General features: G+C 61.2%; 1 protein-coding gene and 1 long non-coding RNA gene across 3 annotated transcripts in view; both read left to right on the forward strand.

Annotated features, from left to right (window-relative positions):
• Eefsec (eukaryotic elongation factor, selenocysteine-tRNA specific) overlaps nt 1-9,373 on the forward strand; it is a 184,689-nt gene extending 175,316 nt beyond the window's left edge. For both annotated transcript variants that reach the window (XM_010617323.3, XM_010617315.3), the window contains exon 7: nt 8,416-9,373. In XM_010617323.3, coding sequence (XP_010615625.1) covers nt 8,416-8,606 — 191 coding nt within the window. In that variant the 3' untranslated portion in view covers nt 8,607-9,373. The remainder of the gene's footprint in view (nt 1-8,415) is intronic.
• A 1,358-nt stretch (nt 9,374-10,731) lies between these two features.
• LOC104857448 lies at nt 10,732-18,513 on the forward strand. Its single transcript, XR_778861.2, has 3 exons — nt 10,732-14,523; nt 16,510-17,703; nt 17,801-18,513. It is a non-coding gene; the product is annotated as an uncharacterized LOC104857448 (long non-coding RNA).
• The last annotated feature ends 557 nt before the right edge of the window (nt 18,514-19,070 follow it).

Consider the following 19,070-nt stretch of genomic DNA (forward strand, 5'->3'; position numbering starts at 1 on the left):
CCACACACATGGGTGCCTACAGGCCACAGTGGCCTGGTTGGTGTTCCCTGTCTCTCGGTGTAGCCCAGCACCCGGGACAGCACCTGGCACAAAGGCGCCCAGCAGCATTTGCAATTAAAAGAGGAGCAGAAACACAGGTGGTGGCACACAAGCCTATAATCCCAGCACTTTAGGAGGCAGGGCTGGGCCAGCCTGGGCAGCTTGTGACTTCATGAGACCCTGTCTCAAAATGCAAAATGAACAGGCTGGGGATGGAGCTCAGTATAAGGGCTCTGGGTTCAATGCCCAGTGTCACAAAAAAACAAGAATAAACAGAGTTTGTGACCTTGGGCAGGCCCTGGCCCCTCTAGGCCAGTTTCTCGGTAATGAACGGCAGCTAACATGCCACTCATGCCCTCAGAAGGACAGGGATGACACTGTCTCTCACTCCACACTAGAGATCAGCCGGCTCCCGAGAGGTGGGAGCCCCACACCTCTTGTGAACCTTTTTTATGGGGCAGTACCGCCTGACTACTGTCACCATCCCAGCAGGGCAGCTCTGTGGCTGCGTTGTCCTGTCTCAGCACTCCATAAAGCTGGCTCTGTGCCTTGGCCCATTCCGCATGTGTGTGCTGGGTCTCCCCAAGACTCCAGGCTAGTGGTGGAGGCACAGTGACCCCGTCCCACCTGCCCACCACTGTCCACGGTGCCTGTGCCTGACCCAGCAGCAGGTACTCAGAGTGAATTTGTAAAGCAGGTATACAAGGGGCCCTGCTGTGCCACAGAGAACCAGGCAGGGGGGTGCCTGAGCCATGTCCTGCCCTGGCTGTGGCTTCTTGCCTGTCCTTGGGGCCAGCATGTGGCCCTTGCTTGCCTCCTTGCTGGCTCTCAGACTGGCAGGGCCAGGTGATGGCTGCGCTGTGTGCCGGGCTCGCAGCCCTCAGTGCTGTGCCAGCTGCAGCTAACGTGTCAGATGCCATGGCGGGCACAAGGCACCCTGGTGGTTGTGTGAAGGGGACCTGCTTTCCTGGCCAGGATGGGAGCAGGTGTCACAGATGGAGGTTCTGGAGCCCTCTGCCAGGTTCAACTCCTAGCTGTCTGTGCCCAGCCCATCCGTGACTCCCCTGGCAGCAGGGCCACCACCCTCACATTGTAGGTGAGGAAGCCACTGTCCACCTGATCTGGATGAGCTGTGCTTGTGGACACAGCCTCCGGGATACTGAGGGCTGGGAGGAGGGAGTACGGAGACAGGGACCGAGGCACGACTCTGATACCCAGTCTGTCTCGGGCGTGCAGGGAAGGTGTGGTGTGGCAGGGTGCCGGCCTGGGGGCCCCGCACGTGTGCCTGGGGCATCGCTCAGCCAGTGTGAGGGCCTGGGACAGGGACCAAACCATTAGGCCTGGAGTAGATAGAGAGGGCGGGAGGCCGCGCCACCCTGCCCTTCCCGTCGGCCAGGAGCACAGCTGCTCGGGCACCACTGCCTGCCTCTCCCCGAGTGGGCCCTGGAAGCTGGGCCGATGCAGTAATCAGGATGCCGCACATGGGCCCTGGAAAATGATTGCTCCCAAGCCTTTGTTCACCCTTATTATTCTGGATGGGGTTTTTTTTCCAAGTCATAAAAATGACATTTTTAATATGTAGGATTTTTCTTTAAAGAAAAGCAATATAAAGAAGACTTTTATTGTCAATAAGCTGTACCTTTTAAACCAGTTATCTGAGTTTCTGCTCTAGGTATTTTAATTGAAGATTAACTGCCGTTAAAGAGTGTACACATTTGCAGGAGAATGTGGGGACAGTGCCTTGGGGGGGCCACAAGGGGCCACCTCCCGTCACTGCCTCTCTTCTCTGGAAGAAGCGGGTCAGGGAGCAGAGGCAGCCTTGGAGGGCGTAGGTGGCCCTGGCAGTCCCTTGCCCTGCTCGCCCTTTGGGCTCTGGACACACAGGAGAGGAGAGGGAGCAGCACATCTCCTGCCTGCAGCAGTGGGCTCCCCAGCACCATGCGGGACGGTGGGATGTGGCCCTGAGCACCTGTCCCCACTGTCCACGGATGCCTTCCATGCCGTCACCACATCCAGGGGTGAGGCCCTTTAGCCCTGTTGCAGAGGGGCCAGTGCGCCAGGACCCGAGCAGCCAGCCCGGCCCATGGGTAGCGAAAGCTGTGCCACTCTGGCCAGGGCCCACTCTGAGCCTGACCTGCGTTTCTGCCCAGGAGCACGTCACCCTCCCCAAGCTCTCCTGTCTCCTGTGGGCCTTGTCTCCCCCCCTCCCTCCCTCTCTCCCCAGTGCCCTCACTGCTCTTTGCTGTGATCTGACTCTGAGTCTCTCTGCTGCTGCCACAGTGGCCCAGACTGGGCCCCAGGCTCCTTTCCTCTCCAGCCTCACTTCCTCCTGAGGCAGAGGGTTCCAGTCACGGTCCCCAGGGCCATGGCCACACATACCCTGCACCCCATTGATCACAGCAGGAATGGGCCCAGCCACAGGCAGAGCTCAGGCAGCCCCAAGCTGAGGGGATAAGATCCTGACCCCTTGGCTGGGGATGAGGGTGGACCCGTTGCAGCCCTTCCTGAACCAGGAGGAGGCCAGGCCACTGGGCAGTCAGGCCAGCATGTACTGAGCGCCTGGCCTGTGCTCTCTGAAAGCTGAGGGGAGCGTGGCCTCTGGGAAGAGACCCTCTATACTCCTAAGCTTCCTCCCCCAGGGGCAGACTGGTATCCAGGGCTAGGTAACACAGTAGTGCCCAAAGAGACAGGCTGACAGACAGAGGTTGTATGCTCCAGCTATCCTGCTCCTCTTTGGGGCTGGCCTCTGTGACCTGGCGGGTCTTCCCAGGCTGCTGGGCTAAGGAGGCCATTAGGACCCAACGGGACGAGACCTCACCCTGGGAACAGAGAGGGCTGGACAGATGGGCCGAGGCCACCATAGTACCCCTTCATGGAGGTGCTGAGGTGTGACACAGCAGGACGGAGGCCTTGGGCCTGGGATCCTTGGTGCACAGAGCCCGCAGGAGGCCACCCCAGGCGGGGCAGGGCCCAGGGTGAAGTCTGCAGGTTGTGAGGGGTTCCTGAGAGCCTTGGGATGCATCTACAGCTCGGAGGAGCAGCCAGATTCTGTTCGAGAAGGGTCTTTGGTGCCAGCACAGGCAAATCAGTGGCAGGAGGCTGGCAAGAGGGCTGACCTCCCTCAGGTCCCTCCCAGAGCTCGGTGCAGGCCTGGAGGAGGCCTTCATGGTGAGTGGCAGCTCGGACCCCCACCAGCTGCCCCCCCCAAGAGGCAGTTGGGCTCACAGGGCCAGGCACTCGGGACAGCAAACTTCCCTCCCTCTGGTGACAACCTGTGTCGGATCCTCCACACCAAGTCATTTCCTGCCTAGTTCAGAACGGTTTGCTTTTTTGCCTTTGAAAAAATTCCTTCCACATAATACACCAGTTTCCTCCCCATGCACCCAATCTCCAAAGCCTCGACTACGTTATAATTTCAATTTACATGGCGTGGGGAAGATTTCTGCAAAGGGCCCTTTTTTGTTTTTTGAAGAATTCATCATTGCTGCTAAGAAGCTTAATATAAATTAAAGGAGGAATTAGGCAACATTAAGACATCAAAATGGGGGTGCGGCGCCCATTGCCGCGGCTTCTGCCCAATCACAGGGGCGCAGCCACCGTCAAGTGTGCGCTCCAGAGCCTCAGCCAGAACTCGCTCCGTGGGCTGCCGCGCCGCCTTCCCCTAATTCCTTTTGTTGTGGGGACAGCAGAATACAGGTCTGATAAAAACTTAATCACCTTATCTTTTTAGAGCAAATTGCATCTTTGTTTACATACGGCATCCATAGCAGGGAAGGGGAGGAAAGAGAAAGCGGGAGCTGCAATCACAAGGAGCGGACGCCTGGGATGGGCACAGAGACCCTCACTGCGTGGGGTGGGGACCCTGCGCTCCAGGCTCCGGCTGCACCCCGGGCAGGTCCATACCTCGGTTCATCCCAGCTGGTCTCCTGCCAGGTGGGGGACCACCCCACCCTGTGTCCTGCCCTCCCTGGCCCTCCCTGTGCCTGGCACCCAGCTCCTTCCAGCAAGGCCTGCTTCCAGCCTTGCCCCCCGCAGCCCACCACGCCTGTCGGGCAGACTCGGGGTCTCACGAGGGCTCTGTGCTACCCTGGTGACACCCAGGACCACCTGGCAGTGGCAGGCGGCCGCCTCTGGGCCCAGTTGCCTGCCCACCCAGGAGGCGGCTCAGCTCCTAAAGCACCCCGGCCTAGCACTCTACTCTTTCCCGCCCTGATACTGCAGCCCCTCCAAACAGCTGTGACTGCAGAGGAAGTACTGAGTGACTGCGGTGACCCCGACCCCAGGGGGCCACCAGGGGGCCAGTGACCCCAAGCTGCCTGCCAGGGTTCGGTTCCCACTGGGGGTGCCAGCTGCTCCCAGCGAGGAGGCCTCTGTCCCAGCCCGGCCCCAACATGAAAGCAACTACTCCAGGGACCGGAGGCAATTTGCAGGCCTTTGATGGGTGTCAGGGTGGCTCTGCAGCCGAGCTTGGGAAACACTGTGAGGCACTGGCCTCGCACATTCTTCCCTGATTACCCAGCCTGAGCCAGGACCCAGGCCGCCTTCTGCCCATTGTGCCTTTGTGTGGAGCTGCTGTCCGGCCCTGAGTGTCCCTGGGGAAGCCTGGGTGGTAGCGTTGCCCCGAGGTCACGGCTGCCCCTCCCACCCCCCACTCTGGGGTCTGGGCTCCAAGGATGCTCAGATAGGGGCAGGATCACACTCGGGCCACCTGGTGACCCAGTGCCACTGAGTACAGGCAGGTGCCTGTTGGCCTCCGCCTGCCGTCCTGCACCTCCAGGTGTACATGTGTGCGCGTGGGATGTGTGCGCATGCACTGCTCGTCCTCACACTGTGTGACTGCATTCAGCCTGGGCCCACAAGGCAACGCCTTCCAAGGTGCCAGAGTCGGGTTCGCAGACAGCCCAGGCTGGATGGGGACAGCATGGCTGAGGATCCAGGAGGGAGGCGGGAGCCATCCCCGGTGACGGGGGCACTGCAGGAATGAGAGCCGTTCCTAGGCCTGTGCCGTGCATTACTGCTCACAACACACTTGGTGCAGAGTCAGAGCCATGAGCCCCCAGTGCCCTGCAGCCCCATCCTCCCAGGCAGACGGGAGAGGAATGGATGCAGGGCCCCTGGCCAAGGCGCTGAGAGCCCAGTGGTGACTCTGAGACCCTGGCCAGGCCCTGGGGACCAAGCTGGCCCCTCCACTGCCCCTGCCTCTGCCCCTTCTCTCCTACTCCCTGAGTGCTGTGCACTCGGCCAGCTCCAGCCTGGAGCCAGGCGGGCAATGGACCAGGCACCAGGGCTGCACTGCTGGGCCTCTCAAGAGATGTTTTCTGTGAGAACTGGATCACAGCAGGAGCCTGAGGGGGCACAGAGAAGTGGGAGGGGGAGGTAATGGAGCTGGCAACACACTCCCAAGCCTAGCGGCCGGACGTACAGCCTCCCGGTCCTCTCCCTGTACCCGGAGCTGCGTTTCTGAATTCCTTTGTGTCCCCCTCGTGCTCATAAGGTGTTGAATTTCCCCCTATAAAACATCATTTTGCTACAGCAAGTGTACCTGGGTTCATCCTGTTTGCCCTTGTCACAGAGCCCCTCTGTGACCTCACAGACTACACAGCTCTCCTGTGGTAGGAACAGGAATTAGGGTCACCCAGCACTGCCCCTGCACAGCTACACAGCCCGGTGAGCTCCAAGATCTTCTGCCCCAGCCGTGAGTTCCGGCTGTGGGGACCAAAGGCCACCACGTTGTGGGTGCTGTGGGGCTCCTCTGTGTACCAGGCCTGTCCCCAGCAAGGGTCTCTCAGTCCCCATGGTGGCCCTTGGTGAGACTGTCACACAGGCTCCTCTGAAACACCTGCCTGTGGGTTCCCTGCAGCCCGAGGGGTCCTGGCTGGAAGTACTCTCTTGAGGACCTACAAGCCGCAGATTATTCAGGTGTTGAGTGACAGCAGCAAGTGACCAGACAGAAATCCCTGTGTGGGAGGACGTCTCATTGCAGCAGGGATGGATGACAGTCATTAGAATGGGACAATGGCAGTGTCTGGAAGAAATGCCAGGAACTGTAGGAACAGTGTCGTGTTGGGGGCCAGGGAGTATTGAGATACAGCTACAAGGTGGGCATGAGGCGGTGTTGGGACACTGGGGACAGTGTTGAGCACTGGGGCCTGCTGGGGTGACTAGAAGACTGGTGGTAAGGGAAATACTGAGGGCAATCCCACGAGGACTCCGGACAGAGGATGGCGGAGCAGGTACGAGGCATGCAGCCACTCAGCACCCAGCTCTGGGCCCTGCTCCGACAGTGCCCGGCACACAGGCGCCTCCAGGGCCTGGCTCTCGGGTGCCCTTTGCCTGTAGGTCCTTGCCTGTGATCTCTGCGGCAGTCCCTGTCCTCTGGCCTTGGGTCTAGTGTTCTTCCTTCAAAGCCGCCGCCCCAATCGGGACGAGTCAGGCTGGTTCCTGAGCCCTGTGCGCTATCTGACTATCTCACTGGCTGTTTACTGTCTGCCCTTCTCAGACTGGTAAATGCCATGGGAGCCAGGCCAGCCTGCGGTGCGCCCAGAGGGTCCCCAGGGGAGACCCAGGTGGCTTGGAGAACACCCTGCCCCTGACACCCTGTTGGGCATTTCGCTCCACTTGCCCCCTGTTGGAGGAAAAAGACCACCAAGAATACAAGCAACTCCTAGTGACATTTCCACAAATCCCAGCACCAGTGGCTGGTCCCCTGCTGGTGGGGCTGTTTCCTGGCCAGGCCACACAGAGCAGAGGAACTAATAGATTTTGCAGCTCGGCCTGCTCTGTGATGGAGCTGCGCTGTGTAACAAGAGCCAGCACAACCGGGCAACATGAACCAAGATTGGGACACGCCTGTCTCCCCAGCTGGCTCAGACCCTGGGGAGCCCCTGCCTCCTCGGCCATCAGACCTCCTGGCACCAGAGGGAGGCAGGTCGCCCATGTCATTGGTCGGGGTCTGGTGCCAACCACCTTCTCTGTTTGCAGAAGGAGGGTGCGGCTCTGATTCACAGGCACAGATACCTGCCGGCCTGGCGCTGTTCGAGGGCACCGGCCGGGCCCTCCCACACCCCACACCCTGCACCCCATTCAGAGGGAGCAGCAAACACGGGGCCTGCAGGCCCACAGAACTCAGCCTGTGCCACCAGGGACGGGTCCCTCATGGTTAACAGCCACCTGTCCCAGCCCTCCCGTGGCCCAGGGGCCTGAAGGGACCAGCAGCCTCGTTCCCATCTGCTGGAAGGAGACCAGCCCATCATCCCTTCCAGCCGGCTCCTTGCCACCTTTCTAAATGGCTGGAGCTGCAGAGCCCCCTGCCCACATCCTCATCAGAACCAGTGTCGTCAGGAGCCCATCCTCGGGGCACTCACCCCACACTCCCATGGGCTCCCATATACCACTGCCATGAAGGTGCTCTGCTCCAGGTACGGCTGGTTGGGGCACAGGGCATCCACTCCCACAGCCTGGGGTACCCCCCACCAATAGCCTGCAAAGCAGAGCTTCTTAAAGCCCAGCCCAGGCACGGGACAGATGCCACATGACCACACTGATGCTGGTCCATAGAAGCAGAGAGGATGGGCAGCCCTCAGAGCCTGGGGCGGTGGGTACTGGGAGGTGTCGGTCAAAGGGGACAAAGATCCTGCTGGACAAGGTGAGTAAAGTCAGGAAGCTGTGAGTGGCACAGTGGCCACGGTGGATGTTAGTGTATAACGTAGACTTGAACTTGCTAAAACAGCAGGTTTTAAATATTCTTATCCGGAAAATAAGTGTGTAAAGTGACAGAGCTGTTAATTAGTTTGCTCTCATTACTCCACAGTGTGTATGGACATTAAAACATCATGGCGAATGCCATGAATATGGACCTTCAACCAAATCACATAAAGTCAAGCCCCAGACAGGGCAGTTGTGGCCCCTCGTGAGGGTGATGGGACTTGTCCCATTGGCAACAGGAAGAGTGTCCAGCAGAGGGGAAAGCTTGTGAGAGGCTGGAAGGAGCTTGGGGTAAGGCACAGGACAGAGGCACACGGTGGGTGCAAGGCAGGAAATCCACAGGGCGCAGACTTAGGAACACTGGGTTGGCGGAGCTGACCAGAGGGCTTGAGGCCAGGCTCTCCTCCCTGCCCTTCTCAGGGACCCTGCAAACCTAGTCCTGCTCTGCATGAAATGCGTGACTCTGGGTGAGTCCCGAGCCCTGTGCCTCCGTGTCCAAGCCCCAGGCCTTCAGCTCACTGGTGGGTCTAGGGGAACACAGGGTCTCTCCTGGCTGTGGCCAGAGGCTGGGTTTTGCTGAGACGGGATGGGAGGCCGAACTGGGCCAGCAAGGTGCCCGTGCAGGAGGCAGGCAGGTGGATAGAGTGATGGGGTCTCTTCTCACCCTTGCAGGTGGCCTCAGTCCTGAGTCCAAGAAGATCCTGACTATGGCTGTCAAGAAGCGGGGCCGGGCAGGCCATGGGGAGGCGGCCAAGCAGGAAGAGGGGGCTGAGAGGCCCGAGCCCGCACAGCACGTGGGGCTCAACCTGTCGTTCAAGCGCTACATCTTCGACACCCACAAGCGCATGGTGCAGTCTCCCTGAGGGACCCTGTGACCCACTCAGGCTGTAGTGCCCAGTACCCAGCCGGACGTGCCTCGACCTCCCCAGTGTCTCCTCATGGCCCTGCTGCAGCAGGGTGTCCACCCTACTGTCACCCAGGCTTCCAGCTCAGCCACTGAGAGAATCCCGGGGTGGTGGAGACAGTGCCAGGAGGGTCTGTGCCTCCAAGGATGGCAGCCAGGACCAGCTGGGGAAAGGCCAGAGCCACAGAGCCACTAGCTGTCCCCATGCCCAGTCTCAGCCCTGCCCAAGTGGACAACCCTTGGTGGCTGCAATTAAATGCCCCGTGGTCCCAGCCCTGTCTGCCAGTCTGTGTGTCTGTGTCAGGCCCAGGTCTGCCCCCAGGCACCCAAGGACTATAGTGTCTCCTGGGGTGTCCTAGGCCTTGAGGGAGGGGTGGCTGGCTGGGTGCCAGGTGGGCCGTCCCTGTGACCTGAGCTGGATTTGGAGGAACAGCAGGTCAGGGATTCTCCACCCTGACCCAAGCTTCCCCAGGCCCTTGCCCTTGCCTTCAGGGGCCACATGTCCCTGCGGCCCACCTGGTACCCAGTCTCGGGGATCTCAGAGAGGTAACAAGGTGGAACCACCCAGCTAAGGGCTAAATGGAAGCTTTCAGGACACTGCGGTGAACAGATGTTCACGCGTTCCTTTATTTGGCCTCCAGACGGACACAGAGGCCTCTCTTTTATCCCGGTAATCGGTGCATTATGTTTTAATTTGCAAAAATGGCATTAAAAATATTAACCAGGGCAGGTTGCGATCAAATGACTTGGGGCTATTAAGCCCTGGAGCTGAGGGCAGAGGCAAAGGGAGCGTGGAACACAGTGTCCCTGTGCACAGTGGCCAGGCAGCCCCTAATTGAATACAGCCAAGCCCCTCGCACTACAAGGGAGCCCAGCAGTGGCAGCCGGCCCAGCCAACCGGCACCAGCCTTGGCCGGGACCCAGCCAGCGGGTGGGGTGGGAACTGGGAGCCAGAGGGTGGCCAAGCTGGGCTCTGCAGCCTCCACAGGGGCCAGGCCCCGCCCTTATCCACTAGGGTCACGATGTGCCCTGCTTCTGCCTGGTCGGTGCCCGCTGGAGTGAGCCTGGAGAATCAGGGTGCGTCCTGTGTACACCACCACTGTGCTTGCTGCTGCTGCAGGCGGCCAGGGCCAGCAGAGCTCATCTCCAGCCACCTCTGCCACTGCCCAGGTGGACACTGTGTACCAGGTGCTGTGCCCTCCGACTCGGCCCCACCGGGCCTGGTAGGATGGTCCCCCGAAAGGCAGTGCCACTGCAGTGCCAGGGGGGCTGAGCCAGTCTGTCCCCACCAGGCCCCTCTGCCCACCTGTCCATTGCTGGGTCATGTGAAAGGACAGCAGCCTGGTGGGGACAGGCTGGGCCCGGGTCAGGCCTGTGGCTCAGCCTGGCAGAAGCCAAGTCCCCCAGCATGGTCAGCTCCCGGGGGAAAAAAGGGAACCGGCTCCTGCCACTGAAGATGGACATGGGTCTGAATCCAGTGCCTCTCTGACCAGAGGGCTTGAGGCCAGGCTCTCCTCCCTGCCCTTCTCAGGGATCCTGAAAACTGGGCCTGGGTTGCTCTGGGTACTCTGGGTAAGTCCCGAGCCCCATGCCTCCGTGTCCCTGCTGCGAAATGGGGAGAAGAGCACCAGCTGCTGCATAGGGTTGTTCTAGGGCAGGGACTTGCCCGGGCACAGGGCTGGCCATACCATTCCCTTCAGCTTGGGGCAGGCCAGCACCCATCGCCCCTCTGTGACAGGCAGACTCAGAGCCCATGAGGGGCAGTGCAGCCTGTGTGGCTCCACAGCCATCTCTGGGGCCTTTGAGCCCCCCACCCCCAGTCCCATCTGAAGCTCCAGAAAGAGAGGCTTCGGGAGAGGCACATAGAAGAGCAGGGACCCCACACCTGCGCTCAGGTAGGGCAGCCATCATGGGATCCCAGCAGCCCCAGGCCCTGCAGTGGGCAGCAAACAGCTCACTGTGCCCAAGGACACACAGAGACTGTCCCGGGAGAGGCCCTGGCATCGCAGAACCCGGAGTGCCCATCCCTGGTGTGGGCCAGGGTGCTCAGCCTCGAGTGTGGGGCGCAGCCTGGGTGGGGAGTAGGGGTGGGAGTGGCAGCCGTTCCAGCGGGCATACGTGTCCGCTGCAGGCTCTCACACCTCGGGTGACACTTCCACCGTCCACGTACTCAAGCTGGACCTGTCCGTCCACCCTCGGGTGGGGTTGCAGGGGTTGCACCTCAATGCCTCGGGCAGGGGTGAGGTTGGAACCCAGGTCCGGTGATCCCAGGACCTCTGCCCCAGCATCCTTGTGGCACTGCTTAGGGGGCAGGGCACAGTGCCCCACCCCACCCCTGCCCACAAGAAAAGTCAGGTGGGCTGGGGCCGGCGTGATGGGCAGGCCTGAAGCTAGCGCACAGTGGGAGATAAGCCTTATCTGGAAGTGGCGGCTGGGGTCGGAATTGGGCTGATGGGAACGGGGACAGCCTTCCGGGTTAATACAGTTCCGCAGATAACGAGGGAGCTCTGCGCCAGCCGGGAGATTCTGCTCTCCCCGCCTATGGCCCTGCTGTCCTGCACCCTGTACAGGTGTCCCCACTTCTGTGTGCACAGGAGGGCACCTGCCGTGGGAGGTCCAGTGCATGCCGGTGTGGCACGCAGTTGGGGGCACCTCCAGGAGATGGGGTCATCACCTGTGCTGGAGGGGCAAGTCAGCGCCAGGGCCTTCGGCCAGGTGAGCTTACTGTGGCCCCTACAGCGGTCCAGGTCCCTGTCCTCTGCCCTGGCAGCGTCCACGTGAGGTCCGCGTTCCCAGGCGCCAGCCTCCCAGCTCCTACTTCAGCCTCCTCTGTGCTGTGCTTCCCACTGGGGTGTGGGGCAGCCTCCCAGTAGGGGCCACCTGGACAAGGTGAGGTGGTGCTGGGGAGGGGCGAGGGCGTGGCAGGTGGGAGCCTGCTCCCCCCCCCATGAGGTCACAGCTCTGTCTCCAGTCCCTGCTGGGCCCGCAGGACTCCCTCACCCCAGCCTGCGGAGAAAGAGTAATTAACGTGAAGCTGAAAACTGAGCCATTAATTAGCGCAGCTCAGCAGCAGGCTTGGGCCGGGAGTGGGGCGCTGGGATGCTGCACCTAACGAACGGGGTGACATGCGAGGGGCGCAGGTGGGGATTCCAGAGACCCAGGTGGTCTCCTGTGGGGTGGGCGCTGCAGAAGGGGGCCGGCTGGGGGCTGGGGGGGCCTGGACGGGCACCACTGGCTGGATATGGGAGCACAGAGGAGGGGCCCTCTAGGCGGACAGGAGCGGGGAGAGGAAGCGGGAAGCGCGGGGAGCACTGATGACCAGTAGGGACAGCCTGGGCAGAGGCCCTAAGATGTGCTCCTGCTTGACTGAGGCTGCCTGTGTGCTGGCCAGCGGGAGGGCGGCCTGGACCCACACCGTCCCCACCCAGGCCACAGGTCCCAGGTCACATGGCCCTGCCCCCCTGCTCGGCTGTTGCTCAATCCCCATGCCGCCCTCACCTTATCACGGCCCCACGGGACAGTGCTGCAGAAATGGCCACTTCCCGTGGCCACAGCTGGGGCCCCAGATAAAGGCCCCCGGAGCCCTGCCGGCCTGGTTGCTGGGGTGCTAGGCCAAGCCCGGCCCACACCTCACCCCCAGAGACACTGCTGAGGCTCATCTTCCACATGGGCCCTGTAGGTGCCTGGCTCCACTGGCCACCGCGCCACCCAGGGCCCGCCCGGGCCTCCGGGGGCGAGGACACCTGTGGCCAGCACCACACTGCTTGTCACAGCACAAGGGCCCCAGAGGCGGCCTGGGCTCCGAGGGGGCCCCCCAGCACATGCACCACCGCCGCCTGTCCCCTCAGCCCGCACAGCCAGGCTCCCGGGTGCAGCTCCCTTGAGGGAGGGGTAAGGGTGTCACCCCTCCCTGGACCCAGGGCCCTGCGGGCTCCAGCTCCCCTCGCTACGGGAGCATCCCCGGACAGGACACCTACCTGCTGGCTACACTGACCCCTTCCCTAAGTTCCCAAGGAGGCCGAGGAGACCAACAGGGCTCCGGTCGGGGGCCTAGAAGACGGGAAGGGACAAACTTCCGGGGGTCAGCACCAGGGGAGGCCCCGAAATGCTCAGCCGCAGGACTAGGGCAGCACCTCAGCTCTCACCACACTCCCTGAACAGAGACTCCCTCCCCCAGCAGGGCTGCATCGCAGCCTGTGTACCCACGGTCACCACCAGGGTCACAGACACAAGAACCACAGTGTCACGGGCCTGCCCGACGCCACGGTGAGCCTCGGTCCTGGCCTTCCTCCTCCCATCGCCATCTTCACTGCCTCTCCTACCGTCCCAGCCTTCTCCCTGCCCTTCTGGTCACACCACTAGCGCCTCCCCACTTTGTGTCCCTGTCCTTGGCTCAGGGTTCCACGTGGCAGTGTCTGCGGAGGACCTGCTGTCCCGGGGAAGCTGTGACCCAGAAGGTCCCCAGCCAGGTCCTGTGTGGTGCGGTGTGGGAGGAGGCGGCAGGGTGGGGCAGATCTCCTGGTGAGCCTGCTGGGAGGTGTGGAAGGCTCTTGCCCTTCTGTGGGCCCAGGCTCCAGGGCACAACCTCAGCTTGCGTGGCCATGGCCTGGGCTGCGCGGTTCTGCGTTCCATGGGGAGCTGGGGATGGAAGGCCTGGTGGAGACAGCAGGGCTGGAGGCCTCGATGTGGTCCTCGGCACGTAGGTGTGGGTGGCCAGGCACCCTTGTGACCACAGAGGGCGTGGACCTTGGGCAGGGCCAGGGCCCGTGCAAGGCTTGCATGGCAGGGAGCTTCTGGGCATCCGGGGCACTCGAGGACCCACATGAGATCTTGCAGGCCACCATTCCAGGCCCCAGGAAGAGGACAGCTCCCATTGGCTGTGGGCACGGCTGGCAGCAGGCAGGACTATTGTGTAATGGGTGTGGCGTGGAATGGAGCAACCGGCTTTCTAGTCACAGGCGGGTCTGGCAATGGTGGGGCAATAGCTCCCCGCACCCTCCTTGTCTGTACCCCTGCCCCATGGGCACCCCGCATGCTCGGGCCCCCGGGCCTCCCCTCCCGTGTGCCCCAATGGTTGGATCAGGGGTGGGAAGGACGCACTGCTCAGGGCCCCAGGCACAGACCTGGCGAGGATAGGACCAGGCAGGTGTGATAAGGAGGGACAGTTGTCACCATCATGGGCACGGCTAATAGCCAGATAAGAATCTCCCAGTGGCCGGAAGGTGAGGATGGCTGGCAGGGCTCCCCACTTCTCGGGTGGGGACACTGAGGCCACTCAGCTGGGCAGAGGCCCCGGGGCCTGGGCAGACTCAGAGCCCTGCCCTCCCTACTGCGTCACTAGGGTGACCGCAGCCTGGATGGTGCTGTGGCCTGGGGCTCTGCGGCTGCAGACCCAGCTGTCCCCACGCGGCCTGAGACCAGCGCCGGACTCGAAGGAGCAGAGCCCATGTCACCCCCGCGCCTGCATGGTGACCGGTGACGTTCCCGCTCCCCGGTGTGCGTGGCAGCCCCACCTGTCGCTGTGTTCACGGCAGGAGCCCTTCCAGTGGGTGTGGAGCGGGCGGTGTGAACTCGAGCTGCTGTGGCCGTCGTCGTCAGCATGAACGGATGGACACGGACAGCACGGGGGAGGACGTCACCCAAGGGGTAGGCAGAGGTGGGCAGCGCGACTCCTGCCGGCTTCCTGACTCGGCGCGTCGGCCCTGCCCGGGTCAGGAGGGACTCCAGGGGCTGTTACCTGCGGCCCATTGCTCCTCTCCCCCAGACACAGAGGACCCCGAGCCCACACAGCCACCCGCAGGCTCAGAGGTTCAGCACCTGTCGGTCCCAGCACCCCCGTCCCACCCCTGGGCCCTGCCGCACAGCTGTCCTGCCAGGTGGGTGGGCCAGGCTAGCACTTTCATTTTTGTTGCTTATGGTTTTTTATGGAGGGCAGGTGGGGTGGAGATTGGACCCAAGGCCTTTGCACTGAGCTAAATTCTCAGCTCTAAAAAGAGCTTTTTTATTTTGAGACAGGATCTCACTAAGTCACTAAGTTTCCTGGGCTGGACTCGAACTTATGATCCTCCTGCCTCAGCCTCTCAGAGTTCTAGGAATACAGGCGTGTGCCACCACGCCTAGCTCTGGGCAGCACTTTTGATTGGCAGGTTCAGGGCTGGGTGGGGCTCAGTTTTATCCTAGCATGGAAGAGACACAAGGAAAGGAAGGAAGGAGGGAGGGAAGGAGGAAAGGAAAGAAACAGAAATGAAAGTGTTGTACTTCCAAACTCCATTGGGGCACCTGCTGACCAAGACCTCGAGCGGCTTCTCTGCGCTTCAGTTTTCCCCCACGAGCTGCTGGTCACATCAGGATGTGACCCCTCTGTCCCAGAGCCTCATCCAACCCCCAGTCTTCTCATTGCATCTTCAGACCTCGACCCATGCATCTGTTGCTTGGACCTTTGCAGTCTCCTCTGCCTGGCCCCCCTCAGCCCAGCTCCTGTGTTGTTCTCTGCAAGCAGCAGGGGGTAGAGGGACTGAGTTCCAGCCTGTGGTCTCCCCTCTCTTCAGCTGAAAGCCCTCCCAGCCCATCCTGCCTCTGCCCAGCCCCCTCACCCTGCCCCCGGGCCTTTGCACGCCCCGCCGGCCAATGTGCACCTCAATAAACACCTCTGCCCAGCTCAGCTTTGCTCTTCCCCATGCGTGTGACCTTCTGGACACTGAAGATGTGACTGATGCCCTCATTCATGGTCATGCTATGAAGTGGATGGCAGGGTTGGGCCCTCAGAAGCCGACAAGACCGGGACTCCAGGATGGGCAGAGGAGATGGGAGCTAGGAAAGGAACACTGAGAACACTGTCTCAAGTTACCACTGTGGGCCCAGGCACGGGGCAGTGGTCGGGTGCACAGCAAAGCAGTTGCTGTAGGGCCTCCCTTCTTATTTCCCCCACCCAGCCCTCCCAGGACCGCACCTCCCTCTCCAGCCAACCCTCATCCAGTCTGCTACGTCTCCAGGTGTCCCACACCTTCCCTCCAGGCTTGGCCTGGTCCCCAGACATCCAGGGTGAGGCAGGGGCCCCAGAGGGAGGCGGCTGTCCAAGGCCAGCCTTGGGCTGGAGGTGCATTCACACCCTGGTGGGGTACAGCAAGACGGGAGCACACGATGCCAGGGCTGTGGCCACTGTGCCTTTCCCCACCCATTCTATCCCTACCCCTGGGCCTTTGCTCCCCACCCTGACCCCAGGTCCCTCCACACCACCTCCTGGGGGGTACACAGCACTCAGCACGGTGCACCCCACCCTCCACCTTCCCAAAAGTGAGAGCTCCAAGAGGAGCCTCCTTGGGTTTACTGACCCAGTAAAGATGCAAAAGCTGGATCCTACCAAGTGCTGGTGAGGAGTGGGGGCCGCTGCCTCCTCCATTAGGCTGAAAGTGCCGGGCTGCCTAGCTTGCTTCACCACCCACTGGTGTGCAGAGGAGGAACAGGGATGCTGGTGGCCGCTGTGTCGGAAACGGAGAGCAAACCCAGTGTTCGTCCAGGTGGCGTGCACACGGTGCCGCTGCCACATATAAGCATGAGTGGAATCTGCCGTGACGGGTAAAAGGAGGAACACCATGAGTGCTACTGATAAATCCTGAAAATATGAGAGCAAGAGGTACAGAGGCCCCCAGCTGAATGACACCTTGTAGACAGAAAGGAAGCCCCACACAGCAGGACCGTGCGTGCTCTGTGGCTGCAGCACCTATGTGCAACTGTGTAGAGAAAGGACAGGCGAGGGTGCGCTCCAACGTGACACCAGAGCTGCCACTACGAGGGCTGGCAAGGGCGGCGGAGGGCGAGGGCGGGCTGGCCTCACAGTGTGTGTGCTTTAATTCTGTTCCAAGAGACAATCAACAGATCGCCCACAAGTCAAAGGCGGACCCGAGACCGGAACGTGGTGGTGAGGCCGATGGGCGCCTCCTTGCTTCCTGCCCACCAGGTCTCCATCAGTCCCGATGGGAGGAGGCACCCGGACCCCACCCGCCCCCCTACTCCCCAAGCTGCAGCTTCTCCAAGAGGGACTGACGGGTGAGGAAGCCCCGGTACAAACAGCTCTGGGGTCACTCCCAAGCCTGGACACTGGCAGGGAGGCCGGGCCACAGTCCCATCCTGCAGTCTGATAGCCACTGGGGCAGAAGGGAGAGCAGGAGTGTGGAGCAGGGAGCCCCAGCTTTCCCCTCGGGACCCCCGTAGGCCCCTCAAGTCTCGGCCCTGGAAGCAGCTCACACAGCACCTGGGCAGCACCCAGGCCCCACCACAAGCCCGGCAGGACTCATCAGCAGCCTCTTCTCTTTACCTTCCCCCAAACCAGTGGGACTGAGTCACTCCACAATTCTGAGTGAGTCCCAACTCTGTGACCGTTTTCTTTTAAGTTGTTTATTAAATACAGTAGAAATCGCCCCGTTAGACCAGTCCTTCTGATTCTGGAAGACCCACACGGCGATCAACCTCACCCCATCACCCAGTGCCCGCCCCATCCTGGCCTTGCTTCTCCCAGGACGCTGCGCCGTGGCTCTCAGCCCCCATGGGAGCGGGGCTTTCCACACGTCCTGCACTCCCGAATCGCAGCTTGTTCGCGGCTGCATAACATTCTGCTGTGCCCGCACTGCTGTCAGTTTCTCCAACCACCGGCCCTTGCAGGCGTACGGTGCTCCCACCCTGAGGTGACCTCGAGTAACTGCTGAGGACCGGAGCCCATTTCCCAGGGAGACCCTGGGCACGGGCAGGGGTGGAAGGCAGCGCTCATTCCCTGCAGAAAGAACTGCAGGCCACTGCCCAGTGCTTCCCTATCCCAGCCTCCACATTTTTATTCTTCAGTCCACACACTCTGTGCACAGGAGCCTACTCGGGACCCTCACTGTGTGAGGTAGGAGGAAACCGACAGGACAGCAGGCCCTGCCCTAGGGGACACCTGTCCAGGGGCAGCATAGAGGAGGCCAGGACCCTGACACTCAGGATCCAGTCCCATGTGGAGACCTGTGAGAGGCGATGGTGGAGGAAGGGGAGAGGCCGCCCAGCAGCAGCAGGAGGGACTCAAGGTGGGGCACCGGTGCAAAGGCCCTGGGGTCAGGTCGGGTCCTGGATGCTCACAGGGTACTAGGACAAGACTACAAACGGAGTTATCTTTCTACTTAGCCCCTCAGGACCCAACCAGGGGGGCCATCATCACTCCCAGTCTACAGCGGAACACCTTTGAGGTTCAGAGTGGCTGTCACCTGCCCCAGGATCGGGACAAGAGGGGCAGGGCCAGGATTGGACCTGGATTCCTGGCGGCTCCCAGCTCCAGCACCCCACTCCAACCTACCCCCACCCGCCCCCCCAGGAGGTCCAGGCTGTGACAACGCGGTGGGGCGGGGCGGGTGGCAGGGAGCGCTGCGCTGCCACCCTTCGCCCACAGAGGGCAGCAGCGGCCCAGACCCTAGGCGGCAGATGCGGCTCCGCAGTGGTGGGCACAGGAGACCAGGAAGATGGGACCGCGTGGGGGTCTCTGTGCCCCATGCCCCACCTCCGGCTGCACCTGCCCCAGCCGGAGCCCGCGGGGTCCCCTCCTGGGCCTGAATACTCTGGGACCCGAGACGCACTGGCTTTAAAGCGTGGCTGAGAAACAGGTTCTACAGCAGCTCCTAGAGATTTTTCCAGAACCCAGGGTCTTCGCACTGAGCTGCATCCCCAGCCCTTTTCCTTTATTTTAAGACGGTTTTGCAGACCCTTGTTAAACTGTCCAGGGTGGGCTTGAACTTCAAGTCCTCCTGCCTCACCCTCCACGAGTGCTGGGACTTTACCGGCCTGTACACCTGGCATGATCATTTTTTTATTGATCACATGTGGATGTAACAATATCCCGAATATAATGGCTTAAATAAAATGTGAATATTAACTTCATTTTATGTTTGCTTGTTTATATTTGAGACAGGGTCTCACTAAGTCGCTAAATTGCCCCGGTTGGGCTTGAATTCACCATTCTCCTGCCTCAGCCTCCCAGAGTGCTGGGATTATAGGGTGCACACCACCACACCCAGCCATCTTTTTGTTTTTAAAATGGGTGGTCATAGCCCAGCATGGTGGCGCACACCGGTGATTCCAGCATTAGGGAGGCTGAGGCAGGAGGATCTCAAGCTTGAAGCCAGGTACACAGTGGGACCCAGTCTCAAAACACGTTTTTGGGCCGGGGGATGTAGCTCAGTGTCGCTGCACTGCCTTCCAAGTACAAGGTCCCGAGCTCAATCTGCAGTACCCCCAAAAATGTTTTGTTTTGGGGTTTGCTGTTTTGTTTTGTTTTGTTTTGTTTTTTGGTTATTTGAGACAGGGTCTCACTATGTAGTGGAGACTGACCTAGAACTCACTATGTAGCCCAGGCTGGTCTCAAACTCACAGTGATCCTCCTGCCTCAGCCTCTCGAGTGCTG

This window comes from Fukomys damarensis, unplaced genomic scaffold, assembly GCF_012274545.1.
Source record: "Fukomys damarensis isolate Sample0158 unplaced genomic scaffold, DMR_v1.0_HiC HiC_scaffold_37, whole genome shotgun sequence".
Classification (NCBI taxonomy): domain Eukaryota; kingdom Metazoa; phylum Chordata; class Mammalia; order Rodentia; family Bathyergidae; genus Fukomys; species Fukomys damarensis.